This window comes from Arachis hypogaea, chromosome 14 (genome assembly GCF_003086295.3).
Source record: "Arachis hypogaea cultivar Tifrunner chromosome 14, arahy.Tifrunner.gnm2.J5K5, whole genome shotgun sequence".
In the NCBI taxonomy this organism is placed as follows: domain Eukaryota; kingdom Viridiplantae; phylum Streptophyta; class Magnoliopsida; order Fabales; family Fabaceae; genus Arachis; species Arachis hypogaea.
This window is the reverse complement of record NC_092049.1, coordinates 84,391,039-84,408,961: the sequence shown is the minus strand read 5'-3', so window position 1 is coordinate 84,408,961 and position 17,923 is coordinate 84,391,039. Positions and strand designations below refer to the sequence as shown.

Below are 17,923 nucleotides of genomic sequence, written 5' to 3'. Positions count from 1 at the left end.
GCATGTAAAAATGCCTTTGCACACAACTCTGGGCGTTCAGCGCCAGGTTGGTGGCCATTTTGGGCGTTCAATGCCCATTTGTGTGCCATTTCTGGCGTTGAACGCCAGAACCATGCCTGTTCTGGCGTTCAGCGCCCAGAAGCTGCCCATTTTGGGCGTTCAGCGCCAGAACCATGCTCTGTTCTGGCGCTGAACGCCAGACAGATGCTCTTCCAGGGTGTGATTTTTCTTCTGCTGTTTTTTATTCCGTTTTCAATTTTTATATTTATTTTGTGACTCCACATGATCATGAACCTACAAAGACATAACTAAGAAAAATATAGTTAGATAAATAAAAATTGGGTTGCCTCCCAAGAAGCGCTTCTTTAATGTCAATAGCTTGACAGTGGGCTCTCATGGAGCCTCACAGATGTGCAGAGCTTTGTTGAGACTCTCCAACACCAAACTTAGAGTTTGGATATGGGAGTTCAACACCAAACTTAGAGTTTGGTTGTGGCCTCCCAACACCAAACTTAGAGTTTGACTGTGGGGGCTCTGGTTGACTCTGCTTTGAGAGAAGCTTTTTCTGCTTCCTCTCCATGGTTGCAGAGGGAGATCCTTGAGTTTTAAACACAAGGGAGTCCTTATTCCATTGAAGGACTATTTCACCTCTGTCAACATCAATCACAGCTCTTGCTGTGGCCAGGAAAGGTCTTCCTAGGATGATGGATTCATCCTTTTCCTTTCTAGTATCCAGGACTATGAAATCAGCAGGGATGTAAAGGCCTTCAACCTTTACTAACACGTCCTCTACTTGTCCATAAGCCTGTTTTCTTGAACTGTCTGCCATCTCTAATGAGATTTTAGCAGCTTGCACCCCATAGATTCCCAGTTTCTCTATTACAGAGAGGGGCATGAGGTTTATTCCTGAACCAAGGTCACATAGAGCCTTAAAGATCATGGTGCCTATGGTATAGGGTATTATGAACTTTCCAGGATCCTGTCTTTTCTGAGGCAATGTCAGTTGATCCAGATCACTTAGTTCATTGATGAACAAGGGAGGTTCAACTTCCCAAGTATCAATGCCAAATAATTTGGCATTCAGCTTCATGATTGCACCAAGAAACTTGGCAGTTTGCTCTTCAGTAACATCCTCATTCTCTTCAGAAGAGGAATACTCATCAGAGCTCATGAAGGGCATAAGGAGGTTCAATGGAATCTCTATGGTCTCTAGATGAGCCTCAGAGTCCTTTGGTTCCTCAGAGGGAAGCACCTTATTGATCACTGGACGTCCCAGGAGGTCTTCCTCCTTGGGAGTCACGTCCTCCACTCCCCTTGTAGGTTCGGCCATGGTGCTTATGTCAATGGCCTTGCACTCTCCTTTTGGGTTCTCTTCTGTATTGCTTGGGAGAGTACTGGGAGGGATTTCAGTGATCCTTTTACTCAGCTGGCCCACTTGTGCTTCCAAATTTCTAATGGAAGATCTTGTTTCATTCATGAAACTTACAGTAGCCTTAGACAGATCAGAGACTAAGTTTGCCAAATTAGAAGTATTTTGTTCAGAGTTCTCTGTCTGTTGCTGAGTGGATGACGGAAAAGGTTTATTATTGCTAAACATGTTTCTTCCACCATTATTAAAGCCTTGTTGAGGCTTTTGATCCTTCCATGAGAAATTTGGATGATTTCTCCATGATGAGTTATAGGTGTTTCCATAAGGTTCACCTAAATAATTTACCTCTGCTATTGCAGGGTTTTCAGGATCATAAGCTTCTTCTTCAGAAGATGCCTCTTGAGTACTGTTGGATGCAGCTTGCATTCCATGCAGACTCTGAGAGATCATATTGACTTGCTGAGTCAATATTTTATTCTGAGCCAACATGGCATTCAGAGTATCAACTTCAAGAACTCTCTTCTTCATAGGCGTCCCATTGCTCACAGGATTCCTTTCAGAAGTGTACATGAACTGGTTGTTGGCAACCATGTCAATGAGTTCTTGAGCTTCTGCAGGCGTTTTCTTTAGGTGAATGGATCCACCTGCAGAAGTGTCCAGTGACATCTTTGATAGCTCAGATAAACCATCATAGAATATATCCAGGATCGTCCATTCTGAAAGCATGTCAGAAGGACACTTTTTGGTCAACTGTTTGTATCTTTCCCAAGCTTCATAGAGGGATTCACCTTCTTTCTGTCTGAAGGTTTGAACATCAGCTCTAAGCTTGCTCAGCTTTTGAGGAGGAAAGTACTTGGCTAAGAAAGCCGTGACCAGCTTATCCCAAGAGTTCAGGCTGTCTTTGGGTTGAGAATCCAACCATAATCTAGCTCTGTCTCTTACAGAAAAAGGGAAAAGCATGAGCCTGTAGACTTCAGGATCTACTCCATTAGTCTTAACAGTATCACATATCTGCAAGAATTCAGTTAAGAACTGAAAAGGATCTTCAGATGGAAGTCCATGAAACTTGCAGTTCTGCTGCATCAGAGAAACTAATTGAGGTTTCAGCTCAAAGTTGTTTGCTCCAATGGCAGGAATGGAGATGCTTCTTCCATGTAAATTGGAATTAGGTGCAGTAAAGTCACCAAGCATCTTCCTTACATTATTATTATTTTCGGCTGCCATCTCCTCTTCCTGTTCGAAAATTTCTGAAAGGTTATTTCTGGATTGTTGTAATTTAGCTTCTCTTAATTTTCTCTTCAGAGTCCTTTCAGGTTCCGGATCTGCTTCAACAAGAATATTCTTGTCCTTGCTCCTGCTCATATGACAAAGAAGAGGGCACAGAAAAAATAATAATAATAATATGGATCCTTTATACCACAGTATAGGGATCCCTGTGTGAGTAGAAGAAGAGGGGGAGACAAAGAATGTAATATAATGGAAGAAACACAACTGTGAGGAGGGCAGAGATGTGAGATGAGATGAATAAATAGAATAAGATGGGAGAGGGAGAATTTTCGAAAATAATTTTTGAAAAAGAGTTAGTGATTTTCGAAAATAGTTTTTGAAAAAGGTTAGTATTTTTCAAAAAATTTTGAAATAAAAAATAAAAATAATTAGTTAATTAAAAAGAAATTTTTGAAAAAGGAAGAAGATATTTTCGAAAATTAGAGAGAGAGAGAGTTAGTTAGGTAGTTTTGAAAAAGATAAGAAACAAACAAAAAGTTAGTTAGTTAGTTAAAACAAATTTTGAAAAGATAAGAAGTTAGGAAGTTAGAAAAGATATTTTGAAATCAAATTTTTGGAAAAGGTGAGATAAGAAGATATTTTTGAAAAGATATGATAGAAATTAGTTTTTGAAAAAAAAAAGATTTGATTTTTAAAATCACAATTAATGACTTGATTCACAAGAAATCATAAGATATGATTCTAGAACTTAAAGTTTGAATCTTTCTTAACAAGAAAGTAACAAACTTGAAATTTTTGAATCAAAACATTAATTGTTTATGTTATTTTCGAAAATTATGTGATAAAGATAAGAAAAAGATTTTTGAAAAATATTTTTGGAATTTTCGAAAATAACTAAGAATTTTGAAAAAGATTTGATTTTTTGAAAAAGATTTTGAAAAAGATAAGATTTTCAAATTGAAAATTTGATTTGACTCATGAGAAACAATTTGATTTTAAAAATTTTTGAAAAAGTCAATCCAAATTTTCGAATTTGATGAGAGAAAATGGGAAAGATATATTTTTTTTTATTTTTTGAAATTTTTATGATGAGAGAGAAAAACACTAAAGAGATGCAATGCATGAAATTTTTAGATCAAAACATGTGATGCATGCAAGAATGCTATGAATGTCAAGATGAACACCAAGAACACTATGAATGTCAAGATGAACATCATAGACACAATTTTGAAAATTTTTTAATGCAAAGGAAACATGCAAGATACCAAACTTAGAATTCTTTAATGCTTAGACACTAAGAATTCAAGAATGCATATGAAAAACAAGAAAAGACACAAAACATGCAAATGCAAAGATCAAGCAAGAAGACTTACCAAGAACAACTTGAAGATCATGAAGAACACCATGAATGCATGAATTTTCGAAAAATACAAGATGCACATGCAATTGACACCAAACTTATAACATAACTCATGACTCAAACAAGAAACACAAAAATATTTTTGATTTTTATGATTTTCTAATTTTTTTGGATTTTTATTTCGAAATATATATGAAAAAGAAAAATAAGGATTCCAAAATTTTTAATATGAATTCCAGGAATCTTGCATTCCTAGTCTAAAGCTTCAGTCCAGGAATTAGACATGGCTCACTAGCCAGCCAAGCTTTCAATGAAAGCTCCGGTCCAAAACACTAGACATGGCCAATGGCCAGCCAAGCTTCAGCATGTAATTCAGACATGACATGCCTGACATACCCTACAGTCGTATAACAGCTGATGGTTGGAAGCCTCAGTCCAAAAGAATTTAGACATGGCTTTACAGCCAGCCAGGCTTCACATGCTTCATGAAACACTAGAATTCATTCTTAAAAATTTTGAATAAAAATAAATTTTTTTTAAAAACATTTTTATTTTTTCGAAAACAGATGAGAAATTTTTGAAATATTTTTGAAAAAATTTTTGAAAAGAGAACGAAAAGAAAGTTACCTAATCTGAGTAACAAGATGAACCGTCAGTTGTCCAAACTCGAACAATCCCCGGCAACGGCGCCAAAAACTTGGTACGCGGAATCATGATTACACTTTAATTATGTAAAATTCATTGCTCTTTCTTTCCCTGGAAATGGCGCCAAAAACATGATGCCAAGACCATGGTTCACAACTCCGTGTAACTAACCAGCAAGCGCACTGGGTCGTCCAAGTAATACCTTACGTGAGAAAGGGTCGAATCCCACGGAGATTGTTGGTATGAAGCAAGCTATGGTCACCTTGCAAATCTCAGTTAGGCAGATATAAATTGATAATGGTGTTTTCGAATAATAATTAATAGAATAGGGATAGAAATACTTATGTAATTCATTGGTGAGAATTTCAGATAAGCGAATAGAGATGCTTTCGTTCCTCTGAACCTCTGCTTTCCTGCTATCTTCATCCAATCAGTCTTACTCCTTTCCATGGCTGGCTTTAAGTGATACATCACCACTGTCAATGGCTACTTTCGGTCATCTCTCGGGAAAATGATCCAATGCCCTGTCACGGCACGGCTAATCGTCTGGAGGCATCACCCTTGTCAATGGCTTCATCTTATCCTCTCAGTGAAAATGGTCAACGCACCCTGTCACGGCACGGCTATTCATCTGTCGGTTCTCGATCATGCTGGAATAGGATTTACTATCCTTTTGTGTCTGTCACTAACGCCCTACAATCGCGAGTTTGGAGCTCGTCACAGTCATTCATTCATTGAATCCTACTCGGAATACCACAGACAAGGTTTAGACCTTCCGGATTCTCTTGAATGCCGCCATTATTCTAGCTTACGCCACGAAGATTCTGGTTAGGAGATCTAAGAGATACCCATTCAGTCTAAGGTAGAACGGAAGTGGTTGTCATGCACGCGTTCATAGGGAATGATGATGATTGTCACGTTCATCACATTCATATTGAAGTACGAATTAATATCTTAGAAGCGAAACAAGATGAATTGAATAGAAAATAGTAGTACTTTGCATTAATCTTTGAGGAACAGCAAAGCTCCACACCTTAATCTATGGAGTGTAGAAACTCTACCGTTGAAAATACATAAGTGAAAGGTCCAGGCATGGCCGAATGGCCAGCCCCCAAAACATGATCACAGGATCAATAATACAATCCAGGATCCAGGATGATCCAAAAAAGACTAGTAAAATGTCCTATTTATAATAAACTAGCTACTAGGGTTTACATGAGTAAGTAATTGATGCATAAATCCACTTCCGGGGCCCACTTGGTGTGTGCTTGGGCTGAGCTTGAGTGTTGCACGTGTAGAGGTCCTTCTTGGAGTTGAACGCCAGCTTTTGTGCCAGTTTGGGTGTTCAACTCTGGTTTTGGCTCCTTTTCTGGCGCTGGACGCTAGATTTGGGCAGAAAGCTAGCGTTGAAAGTTTACGTCATCCATTCTTGACCAAAGTATGGACTATTATATATTGCTGGAAAGCCCTGGATGTCTACTTTCTAACACAATTGGAAGCGTGCCATTTCGAGTTCTGTAGCTCCAGAAAATCGACTTTGAGTGCAAGGAGGTCAGAATCCAACAGCATCAGCAGTCCTTCTTCAACCTCTGAATCTGATTTCTGCTCAAGTCCCTCAATTTCAGCCAGAAAATACCTGAAATCACAGAAAAACACACAAACTCATAGTAAAGTCCAGAAATGTGAATTTAACATAAAAACTAATGAAAACATCCCTAAAAGTAACTAGATCCTACTAAAAACATACTAAAAACAATGTCAAAAAGCGTATAAATTATCCGCTCATCAGCTTGTTGAGGATGATGTTATAATGGATTTTTTATTTAAGTCTCTAGGCTCGAAGTGTTTGTTGTCGGTTGCTGAGATGTTGAAATGGGATACCGATAGACATGCAGTGTATGATCACATAGGTAAATTGATTTATCCTGTTTATTTTCTTCATGCTTTGATATGTTGATCCTGACTTTTTAGCTTGTAACCTTTCAGTCGAGAAGGCTCCTGCGATCACTACTGCTGGCTTGAAGTCTTTCTTTAATCAACGAAAGAAAGGTGAGAAAGAGGTGTCGTCGAATGTTGGGAAAGGTCCTGCTGCCTTGGTCCAGTATGGTCCTGGGCGGAAGCAGAAGTGGAAAAGAGGGCAAGGTCAAGACAGTCTTGCCAAGGTTTTAGAGGGCAAGGGAGAGTCGTCCATGATACTGCAAATGGTTGAGTCTGCGTTTGAGTCACAGAAAAGGCTCCATGGGTACGATCAGAATATGCATGCCCGATCTCTGTGGGCGAAGTTGTATCCGTTTGGCACTATGGCTGATGAACTCTGCTGTTTTCTGGATGATATGAAGATGATTGATGAGGTTGGCCGAGCAGGTGTCAGCCGATTTCTTCAGGTATAGGTTATTTTATTGTTCTTGTGAATTTTGGTTGGTGTCACTTATTTACCTGTTTTACTTATTTGTAGGTGATTGGTGCTCGGATCGTTGCTATTGGCCGCGCACAGGAGCTTGCCTTGGATCAGGAGGAGAAGGAAGCTTCTCGGGTGGAAGAGCTGTCTGGGATCATCCAGGAGAAAGATCAAAAGATTGCCGAGCTCTCTGCTTCCATGGAGAAGAAAGATTTGGAAATGGCTGATAAGAGGAAGCTTCAGAAGGTTTCGTCTGAAAAATTAAAGGTCGTGGAATCCAAGAATGATCAGCTTTCTGCTCGGATCAAAGAATTGGAAGGCGGGGTTTATGAGGCTTTTGCTCAAGGGTTTGACAGTGCTGTTTCCCAGGTCAAGGTGCTATATCCGGAAGCTGATCCTTCAAAGCTTGACGTTATGAAGGTAGTTGTGAATGGCGAACTCGTGGAAGATGAGGGTGTTGCATGAAGTGAGAGTGAGGGATCTAGCATGGGTGATAAGGCAGACTAGGCTTTGTTAGGATTTGTTTTGTTTATTCTGTATATTTGTAGTAAGTTTGAATCTTGTGGCTGTTTTGTCTTGAACAGTTTCCGAGTATTTGTATGTGGCAGTAATATTTTGGGTACCGAGTATATAGCTCGGTTTGAAAATGACTTATGTTGATTAATGAAATCTGATATTTTGGATAAGTTATAATGGTGTATCGTTATGTGAAAACGACTGCGTGTGTGCACTGAAGATGGCTGAAGCCATTCTTTGTTTGATTGAATTGTTAATAAGGAGAGCAGAAGCTCTAATATAGGGTTTGTGTTTGAATGAGCCCTTAAGATTTGCTTAAATAACTCGATGTTTGTCGTATTTGTTTGTACTTCTCCGAGTATTATGCTCGGAATGCGCACGTTGATTTCCGAGTATGAAGCTCGGATTAATTTTAAATGTTCGTTTATTGGAATATATGGTAATGGCCAATGTAAAAAAATGTCTTGATTTGTAATGTAAGGTATATTGGCGTGATGATTTGTGGCGTCCGGCCTCGTTAAAACCCTCTCCGAGTAAAACCCATGTGTTTTGGGAGAAAACCTTCGGAGGGGAAAAAGAGTACCATCATTCGCGGATTTACAGACTGTATCATGACTGATATTCCCTTAGGGAGGAGACGTTCCATGTTCCTGGAAGTTGATCTCCTTTAAGGGTTTCTAGTTTGTAAGCCCCCTTTCCGAGATTTTGAAGAACTCGGAAAGGTCTTTCCCAATTTACTGCTAATTTGCCATGTGCTGGAGGTTTCCGAGCTTCTTCTATTTGTTTGAGTACGAGGTCTCCATTGTTGAAAGTCCTGTGAACTACTCTTTTGTTGTGTCTTCGCTCTAGGTATTGTTTTCTGGCTCACTGTTTTATGGCTGAAATGTCTCTTTCTTCTTCTACAAGATCCAACTCGGCTGTCCAAGCTTGTAGATTGTTCGATTGATCATAGAGCTCGGTTCTTAATGTTGGGATGCTGACCTCTACTGGGATGAGTGCTTCTGTGCCATATACCAGCTTGAAGGGAGTTTCTCCTGTGGCAGATTGAATGCTGGTATTGTAACTCCATAGAATTTCTGGAATGAGGTCAGCCCACTCTCCTTTGGCTTCGCCGAGCTTTTTCTTTAATCCCTGCAAGATAATTCTGTTAGCTGATTCAACTTGTCCGTTAGTTTGCGGGTGCTCTACTGAGCTGAAGTGATGTTTGATGTTAAAATTCGTTAGAAAGGCAGCGAGCTTATGATCTGTAAATTGTCTCCTGTTATCCGAGATTATCTCTCTTGGGATACCGAACCTGCATATGATATTTTTCCATAAAAAGGAGCACACTTTTTCTGCTGTGATATGCGCTAGTGGTTGTGGTTCTATCCACTTAGAGAAATAGTCTATTGACACTAAGAGGAACTTTACCTGGCCTGGCACTTTCGGGAAAGGTCCGAGGATATCCAATCCCCACCTATCGAAAGGCCAGCTTACCTCTATGGTATGGAGCTCCTCGGTCGGGGTCTCTGAGAGGGTGGCGTGCTTTTGACAATTATCACATGCCTTGACTTTGGAGATGCAGTCCCGTTTTATCGTCGGCCAATAATATCCTGTTCGCAGAATCTTTGTTTCTAATGCTTGGCCACCGATATGGTTGCCGCAGACTCCTTCATGTGTTTCAGCCATGACATCCTCGGCCTCCTCCTTGCTGATGCATTTTAGGAGTAGTTGGGAGTGTCCTCGTCTGTACAGAGTGTTTCCGAGCACTGTATAGAAGCTTGCTCTTCTTCGGAAGAGTGGCAAGTTCGGTTCATTATTTGGCATGGTGCCTGTGTTGATGTAGTCGAGAAAAGGTGTTCGCCAATCTGGGACCTGTGCAATACTCAGAATTGTATCCTTCTCAAAACTCGGTTTGTCAAGTGTTAGCTAGGATAGCGCCGATGTGTTTTCGGCTTGCCGAGTTATGGCTAACTTAGATAACTCATCGGCCCTGGTGTTTTATTCTCGGTTTACATGAATAATGTCAAATTTGTTAAATTTTGAAATAAGATCTTTTGTTATGAGCCAATATTTCTCTAACAAAGGATCTTTTACCTGGAATTCACCTTTTATTTGATGTACCACTAATGAAAAGTCGCAGTAAACTGTTATTCGGGGTATTTGTAGTTGTAGGGCGAGCTTCAGTCCAGCGAGTAAGGCCTCATATTCCACCTGATTATTGCTTGCGTTGAAGCGGAACCGCAGTGACTGCTCGGCCACCACTTTGTTTCCTTCCATCAATAGTATCCCTGCTCCACTGCCTTCTTTGTTCGACGCTCCATCCACATGCATGCTCCAACTGACCTCTGTATTTTGTGTGTCATTAGTCATCTCCGATATAAAGTCGGCTAGCACCTGTGACTTCAGTGTTTTCCTTGATTCGTACTGAATATCGAACTCGGAGAGCTTGATCGACCATTTTATTAATCTGCCAGCGAGCTCGGGTCTGGTTAATATCTGCCTTAGCGGTTGGTCTGTTCGTACTATGATTGTGTGGCTCTGGAAGTAGTGCCGCAGTCTTCTTGCCATGGTGATTAGTGCTAGTGCCAATTGTTCTATCTTCGGGTACCTTGTTTCTGTTGGTTGTAGCACCCTACTGATGAAGTATACTGGATTTTGCTTTCTTCCTGTTTCTGTTACTAATACCGAGCTTATAGCGTGGTTAGATACTGATAGATATAAACACAATGGTTTACCTGTCTCTGGTCTTTGGAGGATTGGTGGTGATGTTAGGAGCTGTTTGAGTTCGGTAAAAGAGTTCTCACGTTCGTCTGTCCATGTGAACTTCTTGCCTTTAGAGAATGTCTGGAAAAAATGATAAGATCGGTTTGCCACTGCAGGTAGGAAACGTGATAAGGCAGCTATTCGCCCTGCAAGTTGCTGGACTTCTTTTACTGTCTTTGGGCTTGTCATGTTCAGCACGGCTTTGCATTTTTCTGGGTTGGCTTCGATGCCTCGCGATGTTAACATGAACCCAAGGAACTTCCCTCCTTGTACGCCGAAATCACATTTGTCCGGATTAAGTCTCATGTTATATGTTCGGAGTTGTTTGAAGATTTCTGCTAAGTCGTCCTTGTGTGACCCCTGCATAGGTATTTTTGCTACCATATCGTCTACATAGACCTCCATATTGCGACCTATCTGCTATTGGAAAACTTTGTCCATTAGCCTTTGATATGTCGCACCTACATTCTTTAAGCCAAAGGGCATTACCTTATAACAAAAGTTTCCATGTTCTGTTATAAAAGCGGTTTTGCTTTGGTCTTCTGGGTGCATTAGAATCTGGTTATAACCAAAGTATGCATCCATAAAACTCAAAGCTTTGAAACCAGAGGCGTTATCAACTAATTTATCAATGCAAGGCAATGGATATGCATCTTTAGGGCAAGCTTTGTTTAAGTTTGTAAAGTCGACGCACATGCGCCATTTACCTGAGCTCTTCCTTACCATTACCACGTTGGACAACCATGTGGTAAAGCGAATTTCTCTGATGAAACCTGCGTTGAGGAGCTTCTGGGTTTCTTCGAGTGCTGCTCGTTTTTTCTCCTCTCCGAGGTTACTTTTCTTCTGTGCAACTGGTCGGACTGTTTTATCAATTGCTAACTTGTGGCAGATGACTTCTGGGTTTATTCCGGGCATGTCATTTGGTGTCCACGCGAAAAGGTCGGCGTTCTTACGCAGTATGTGTATGAGTCTTGCTCGGTCTTCCCTTTCTAATGCTTCTCCGATATATGTGTATTGTTTGTCATCTGCTGTTAGTGTTATTTGTTGAAGGTTGTCCATTGGCCGGTCTTTCGCCAAAATCTTCCCTTGGGTCTAGGTCAGCTAGTGTTGCTGTGTCGGTAGAAGTGTGGATTGCTTGAACCTGAGGCTGAGCTTCTTGTTTTGTTTGGACTAGTTTTAGACTAGCGTTGTAGCACTGCCGAGCTTCTTGATGATCGGCGTACAGCGTAGCTATCTTGTTTTCCTGCACTGGAAACTTGACACACAGGTGTAATGTGGACACCACTGCTCTGAATATATTCAGGGCGGGTCTCCCAATTATAATATTGTAAGGGCTGTAACAGTTTACTATTAGGTATTGAATATCAATTGATTTTGACATAGGGATTTCTCCCATTGTGGTCTTTAGCCATATGTGTCCCATTATGGGGACTCTCTCTCCAGAGAACCCAATTAGCTCTCCCGAGGAGGGTTGTATCAGTTTTTCTGATAATTTCATTTTTATAAAGGTAGAATAAAATAAAACATCAGTGCTACTACCTGGGTCCAACAACGTTTTTCTTACCAACAGTTCTTCGACCTGGATGGAGATTACCACGGGGTCGTCGAGGTTAGGGCTTGCCGATCTGAAGTCTGCTTGGTTGAAGGATATTGTGACGTCTGGATCTTTGTCCTTCTTTGGTTGTATGGTTCCTTTGATTGCTAGCATCGTCCTGTAGCTTCGCTTCTTGGCCGAGCTTGTTTCACATCCACCTGCGAATGCCTCTGATATGTGGCTAATGACTCCTCTTGGTGGATCAGGAGTCGTCCTCTCTTTTTTGTTGTCATCGGCCACTGCTTGCTTGTTCTCAACCCTGTCCGAGTTTCCTCTTCTGCCCTTCCGGCTCTCGACATATTGGTCCAAGAGCCCTTGGCGTGCCAGCCTTTCCAGGAGGTCCTTCGCGACGATGCAGTCGTTCATGGTGTAACCGAACTTTCGGTGGAAGGCACAATGCTTTGTCCTATCTACGAACTTTTGGTCCTGGTAGTTCCCTGCTCGAGCTGGTGGCTTTATGATTTTGGCGTTGAGGATTTCTTTGATGATGTTTTCTCTTCTTGTATTGAATCTGGTGTATGTGTTGTATTTCGACATGGACTTGGAGAGTTTCTTAGTGTCTCTGCTGCCTGGCGATATGAAAGTTCTTTCTTCGTCTCTTTGATGTGGTTGTTTGTCCAATTTTTGGGCTTCTCGGAGTTCTTCGATCTCCATTTGGCCTGCCGCCCTTTCTCGAAATTCCTCTAGCGTCTTTGGCTTTGTTATGGCAATGGTCTCCCGGAATTTGCCGGGCCTGAGGCCGGCCTTGAGAGCGTGCAGGTGAACGGCCGGGTCTAAGTCCTGGATCTCCATAGTGGCGTCAGCGAATCTGGTCATGTAGTCCTTCAGGCTCTCGTGCTGACCCTGTTTGATAGTGCCGAGATAGTCCGATCCATGTACATAGACTCTTGATGCAGCAAAATAATCAATGAATGATCTGGCGAGATCCTCAAAGGAGGAAATTGAACCTGCAGAAAGTTTAGAAAACCAGAGTAACGCAGCACCATCGAGGTAGGTGGGGAATGCTCGGCAGAGAACGGGCTCATTGTTAGGGCCGTTGAAGAACATCATTGATTGGAACTTCTTCACGTGGGCTCGGGGGTTGTCGAACCCCTTGTAGGGCTCCAGTGCGGTGAGCAGCGTAAAGTTTTTTGGCATATGGTAATTTGTGATCTCCTCTGAGAAGGGGTTGTCGAGGGTGAGCTTCTCCTTTGGCGGGATGATGTTTAAAGGGTCTGCAGCGCCTTGAGCCGAGCCTTTGGAGCTTTCTCCATTGTTCTGTGTAGACAGCTCGACTATTCTTTGTACTTCCGCCTGAAGCTCGGCGATTTGAGCCAGGAGGTCATCCTGTGAGAGTTGTGGACTTTCCTTGTCAGCCATGTTCGAGGATCGGGAATCCTGCAAAATAGAGTAGAAGACTAAACGAAGGAAAAAGTGGGGTTAGATGTACTCCGGCCCCACGGTGGGCGCCAAGTGGTTCGTCCGAACACTAGGGAGGCCGAGCTTAAGCGCTTCCGAGTAAGTCGCCACCAAGAAGGAAGAGCTTTACGTCGGCCGAGGTCAAACACCGCGGCGGGAATACCTGCACATGATACTCTGACGCTCAAGTCAGTAATGATTCTCAGTGAATGAGTTTAAAGTAAAGAGTAGAAGATTGAGAGTGATAGAACCTGCCCTTTGCCGAGGATATTAGCTCGACTTTATAGGCATTTATTCTGACCGTTTGCTGTGGATAAGTCCTAGTTTGTAGGTTGGTTAGAATATTCTGTTTCGGTGCTTTAGGTTTGCTAAGCACGTCTCTTGTTTTCAACTGGGTGAGGCTGCTCCTGTTTGTGCCGAGTATTTCAGGCGATTGATACGGGACCGAGTTTATTGGCCCATGTACCGAGCTTTTTGCGCAACCGAGGATAAGGGTGACGTATCAATTATTATTATTCATTTTTAAACATGTCTTTAGGATTTGACTTAGAAAGAAGGAAAAAAAAAGGATAGAACAATACTATGAAGAAGAACTAAAAGAATTACCATGTCGGCTTCCCTATGATGAAAAGCTCCTACCTACTTAAGTGTTTTCTCCTAACTAATGAAAAAGGATAATCTAACATTGGTACATGGCTTATCCCTTTAGATTTTAATAATATATTTTTGTATTTATATGAGGATGTCTCATCTCTTTTGTTTCTCTTTATGATAATATATTTTTCTATAAAAGAAAATAATAATTATTTACTGTTTTATATGTGTGCTATGCAGATTGCAAATTTTTTGGATTGCACTTCATGGTTAGGGGATCGACCAAGGCTAATGGATGCTTTTACTCAAGGTGCTCTGCAAGTAGGACCAGTTGGTGGATTCGAGTTTTAGTCATCTGATATATCTTTGCCATAATGATTTAATTTATGTCCTATTAAAATAGAAATTCTCATTGTAATGGCTTTTTATGTAAATGAAGCTTATTAAAGGAGGACGTGAAGCTCCAATCCACACGGTAACTCACCTTTCTTTATATTTATTTTAGACTAACTATGAATTGTGCATTTGTTCACTCTGTGCTTACATCTTTGATTGATGATGTCTTTTACTACAGATTCTTTTAGTGTTCAGCTACCACATGTTGGAGACAGTAGGTTCTTCTATGGCATCCCCTCATTGAGTTTTTAGAAATATCTCAGGAACTGAAGATAATATACATGGTGCACGAAATTGTGATCTCAGATAACGGCGCCAGAAACTCTGTACGCACGTCTTAATAAATCGTTTTTCATTCACAACTTCGATACAACTAACCAGCAAGTGCATTGGGTCGTCCAAGTAATAAACCTTACGTGAGTAAGGGTCGATCCCACGGAGATTGTTGGTATGAAGCAAGCTATGGTCACCTTGTAAATCTCAGTCAGGCGGATATAAAATAGTTATGGAGTTTTCGAAAACATATAATAAAATAAGGATAGAAGATAAGGATAGAAACACTTATGTAATTCATTGGTGAAAATTTCAGATAAGCACATAGAGATGCTTTCGTTCCTCTGAACCTCTGCTTTCCTGCTGTCTTCATCCAATCAGTCCTACTCCTTTCCATGGCTGGCTTTATGTAAGGGCATCACCGTTGTCAATGGCTACATCCCATCCTCTTGTGAAAATGGTCCAAATGCTCTGTCACAGCACGGCTAATCATCTGAGGTTCTCGATCATGCTGGAATAGGATTCACCCTCCTTTTGCGTCTGTCACTACGCCCAGCAATCGCGAGTTTGAAGTTCGTCACAGTCATTCAATCCCAGAGTCCTACTCGGAATACCACAAACAAGGTTTAGACTTTCCGGACTCTCATGAATGCCGCCATCAATCTAGCTTATACCACGAAGATTCTGATTAAGAGATCCAAGAGATACTCATTCAGTCTAAGGTAGAACGGAAGTGGTTGTCAGGCACGCGTTCATAGGGAATGATGATGATTGTCACGTTTAACACATTCAGGTTGAAGTGCGAATGAATATCTTAGAAGCGGAATAAGTTGAATTGAATAGAAAAACAGTAGTACTTTGCATTAATCGTTGAGGAACAGCAGAGCTCCACACCTTAATCTATGGAGTGCAGAAACTCTACCGTTTGAAAATACATAAGTGATGAAGGTCCAGACATGGCCGAGAGGCCAGCCCCCATGATCTAAGAACTAGGCATCCCGAGATGATCAAAGATGATCCGAAGATCCTAAGATCAAAGATGTCTAATACAATAGTAAAAAGTCCTATTTATACTAAACTAGTTACTAGGGCTTACAGAAGTAAGTAATTGATGCATAAATCCACTTCCGGGGCCCACTTGGTGTGTGCTTGGGCTGAGCTTGAATGTTACACGTGCAGAGGCTCTTTCTGGAGTTGAACGCCAGGTTGTAACATATTTCTGGCGTTCAACTCTGGTTTGTGACTTGTTTCTGGCGTTTAACTCCAGACAGCAGCGTAGAACTGGTGTTCAACGCCCTTTTAAGTCATATAAACTCGGCCAAAGTATAGACTATTATATATAGCTGGAAAGCCCTGGATGTCTACTTTCCAACTCAATTGGAAGCGTGCCATTTTGAGTTCTGTAGCTCCAGGAAATCCACTTTGAGTGCAGGGAGATCAGAATCCAACAGCATCAGCAGTCCTTCTTCAACCTCTGAATCTGATTTTTGCTCAAGTCCCTCAATTTCAGCCAGAAAATACCTAAAATCACAAAAAAATACACAAACTCATAGTAAAGTCCAGAAATGTAAATTTAACATAAAAACTAATAAAAACATCCCTAAAAGTAACCAGATTCTGCTAAAAACATACTAAAAACAGTGCCAAAAAGCGTATAAATTATTCGCTCATCACAACACCAAACTTAAATTGTTGCTTGTCCCCAAGCAACTGAAAATCAAATAGGATAAAAAGAAGAGAATATACTATAAATTCCAAACTATCAATGAAACATAGCTCCAATTAAATGAGCGGGACTTGTAGCTTTTTGCCTCTTGAATAGTTTTGGCATCTCACTTTATCCATTGAAGTTCAGAATGATTGGCATCTATAGGAACTCAGAGTTCAGATAGTGTTATTGATTCTCCTAGTTCAGTATGTTGATTCTTGAACACAGCTAATTTATGAGTCTTGGCCGTGGCTCTAAGCACTTTGTTTTCCTGTATTACCACCGGATACATAAATGCCACAGACACATAATTGTGTGAACCTTTTCAGATTGTGACTCAGCTTTGCTAAAGTCCCCAATTAGAGGTGTCCAGGGTTCTTAAGCACACTCTTCTTTTGCTTTGGACCTTGACTTTAACCGCTCAGTCTCAAGTTTTCACTTGACACCTTCACGCCACAAGCACATGGTTAGGGACAGCTTGGTTTAGCTGCTTAGGCTAGGATTTTATTCCTTTAGGCCCTCCTATCCACTGATGCTCAAAGCCTTGGGATTCTTTTTATTTACCCTTGCCTTTTGGTTTTAAGGGTTATTGGCTTTTTGCTCTTGCCTCTTGGTTTTAAGAGCTTTTGGCTTTTTCTGCTTGCTTTTTCTTTTTTTTCTATCTTTTTTTTTCGCTATTTTTTTTTCTGCAAGCTTTGTTCTTTGCTGCTTTTTCTTGCATCAAGAATTATTTTTATGATTTTTCATATTATCAAATAACGTGTCTCCTTATCATCATTCTTTCAAGAGCCAACATATTTTACATTCTTAAACAACAACTTCAAAAGACATATGCACTGTTCAAGCATTCATTCAGAAAACAAGAAGCATTGTCACCACATCAACATAATTAAACTAAGTTCAAGGATAAATTCGAAACTCATGTACTTCTTGTTCTTTTGAATTAAAAACATTTTTCATTTAAGAGAGGTGATGGATTTATAGGACATTCATAACTTTAAGACAAAGTTACTAAATACTAATGATCATGTAATGAAGACACAAACATAGATAAGCACTTAACATAGAGAAAACGAAAAACAGAGAATGAAAGAACAAGGAATGAGTCCACCTTAGTGATGGTGGCGTTTCCTTCTTGAGGAACCAATGATGTCCTTGAGCTCTTCTATGTCTCTTCCTTGTCTTTGTTGCTCCTCCCTCATTGCTTTTTGATCTTCTCTTATTTCATGAAGGATGATAGAATGTTCTTGATGTTCCACCCTTAATTGTCCCATGTTGGAACTTAATTCTCCTAGGGAGGTGTTGACTTGCTCCCAATAGTTTTGTGGAGGAAAATGCATTTGAGGCATTTCCGGGATCTCATGGTGATGAGCTTCATGCGCCTCTTGAGCTCCATGAATGGGCTCTCTTGCTTGCTCCATCCTTTTCTTAGTGATGGGCTTCTCTTCCTCAATGGGAATGTCTCCTTCTATGAAAGCTCCAGCTGAGTAACATAGATGGCAAATAAGATGAGGAAAAGCTAGCCTTGCCATGGGGGGGGGGACTTTTCGGCTATTTTGTAGAGTTCAAGGGAGATGACTTCATGAACTTCTACTTCCTCTCCAATCATGATGCTATGAATCATGATGGCCCGATCCACAGTAACTTCGGATCGGTTGCTAGTGGGGATGATGGAGCGTTGTATGAACTATAACCATCCT

The 17,923-nt window shown here is 40.9% G+C and overlaps 1 protein-coding gene and 1 non-coding gene across 2 annotated transcripts; one reads left to right on the top strand and one right to left on the bottom strand.

The window, feature by feature from the left end:
- The first annotated feature begins 2,089 nt into the window (after positions 1–2,089).
- On the top strand, positions 2,090–2,197 carry LOC112745450 (small nucleolar RNA R71). Its single transcript, XR_003173379.1, has one exon. It is a non-coding gene; the product is annotated as a small nucleolar RNA R71 (small nucleolar RNA).
- Positions 2,198–11,281: 9,084 nt separating this feature from the next.
- Positions 11,282–13,213, bottom strand: LOC112742713 (uncharacterized). Its single transcript, XM_025791947.1, has one exon. The coding sequence runs from the start codon at positions 13,211–13,213 to the stop codon at positions 11,282–11,284; it is 1,932 nt and encodes a 643-aa protein (XP_025647732.1).
- Positions 13,214–17,923: the final 4,710 nt, after the last annotated feature.

What these genes read in the sequence shown, in the direction of transcription:
- LOC112742713 (XM_025791947.1), bottom strand. Translation starts at nt 13,213, where the DNA reads ATGGCTGACAAGGAAAGTCCACAACTCTCACAGGATGACCTCCTGGCT.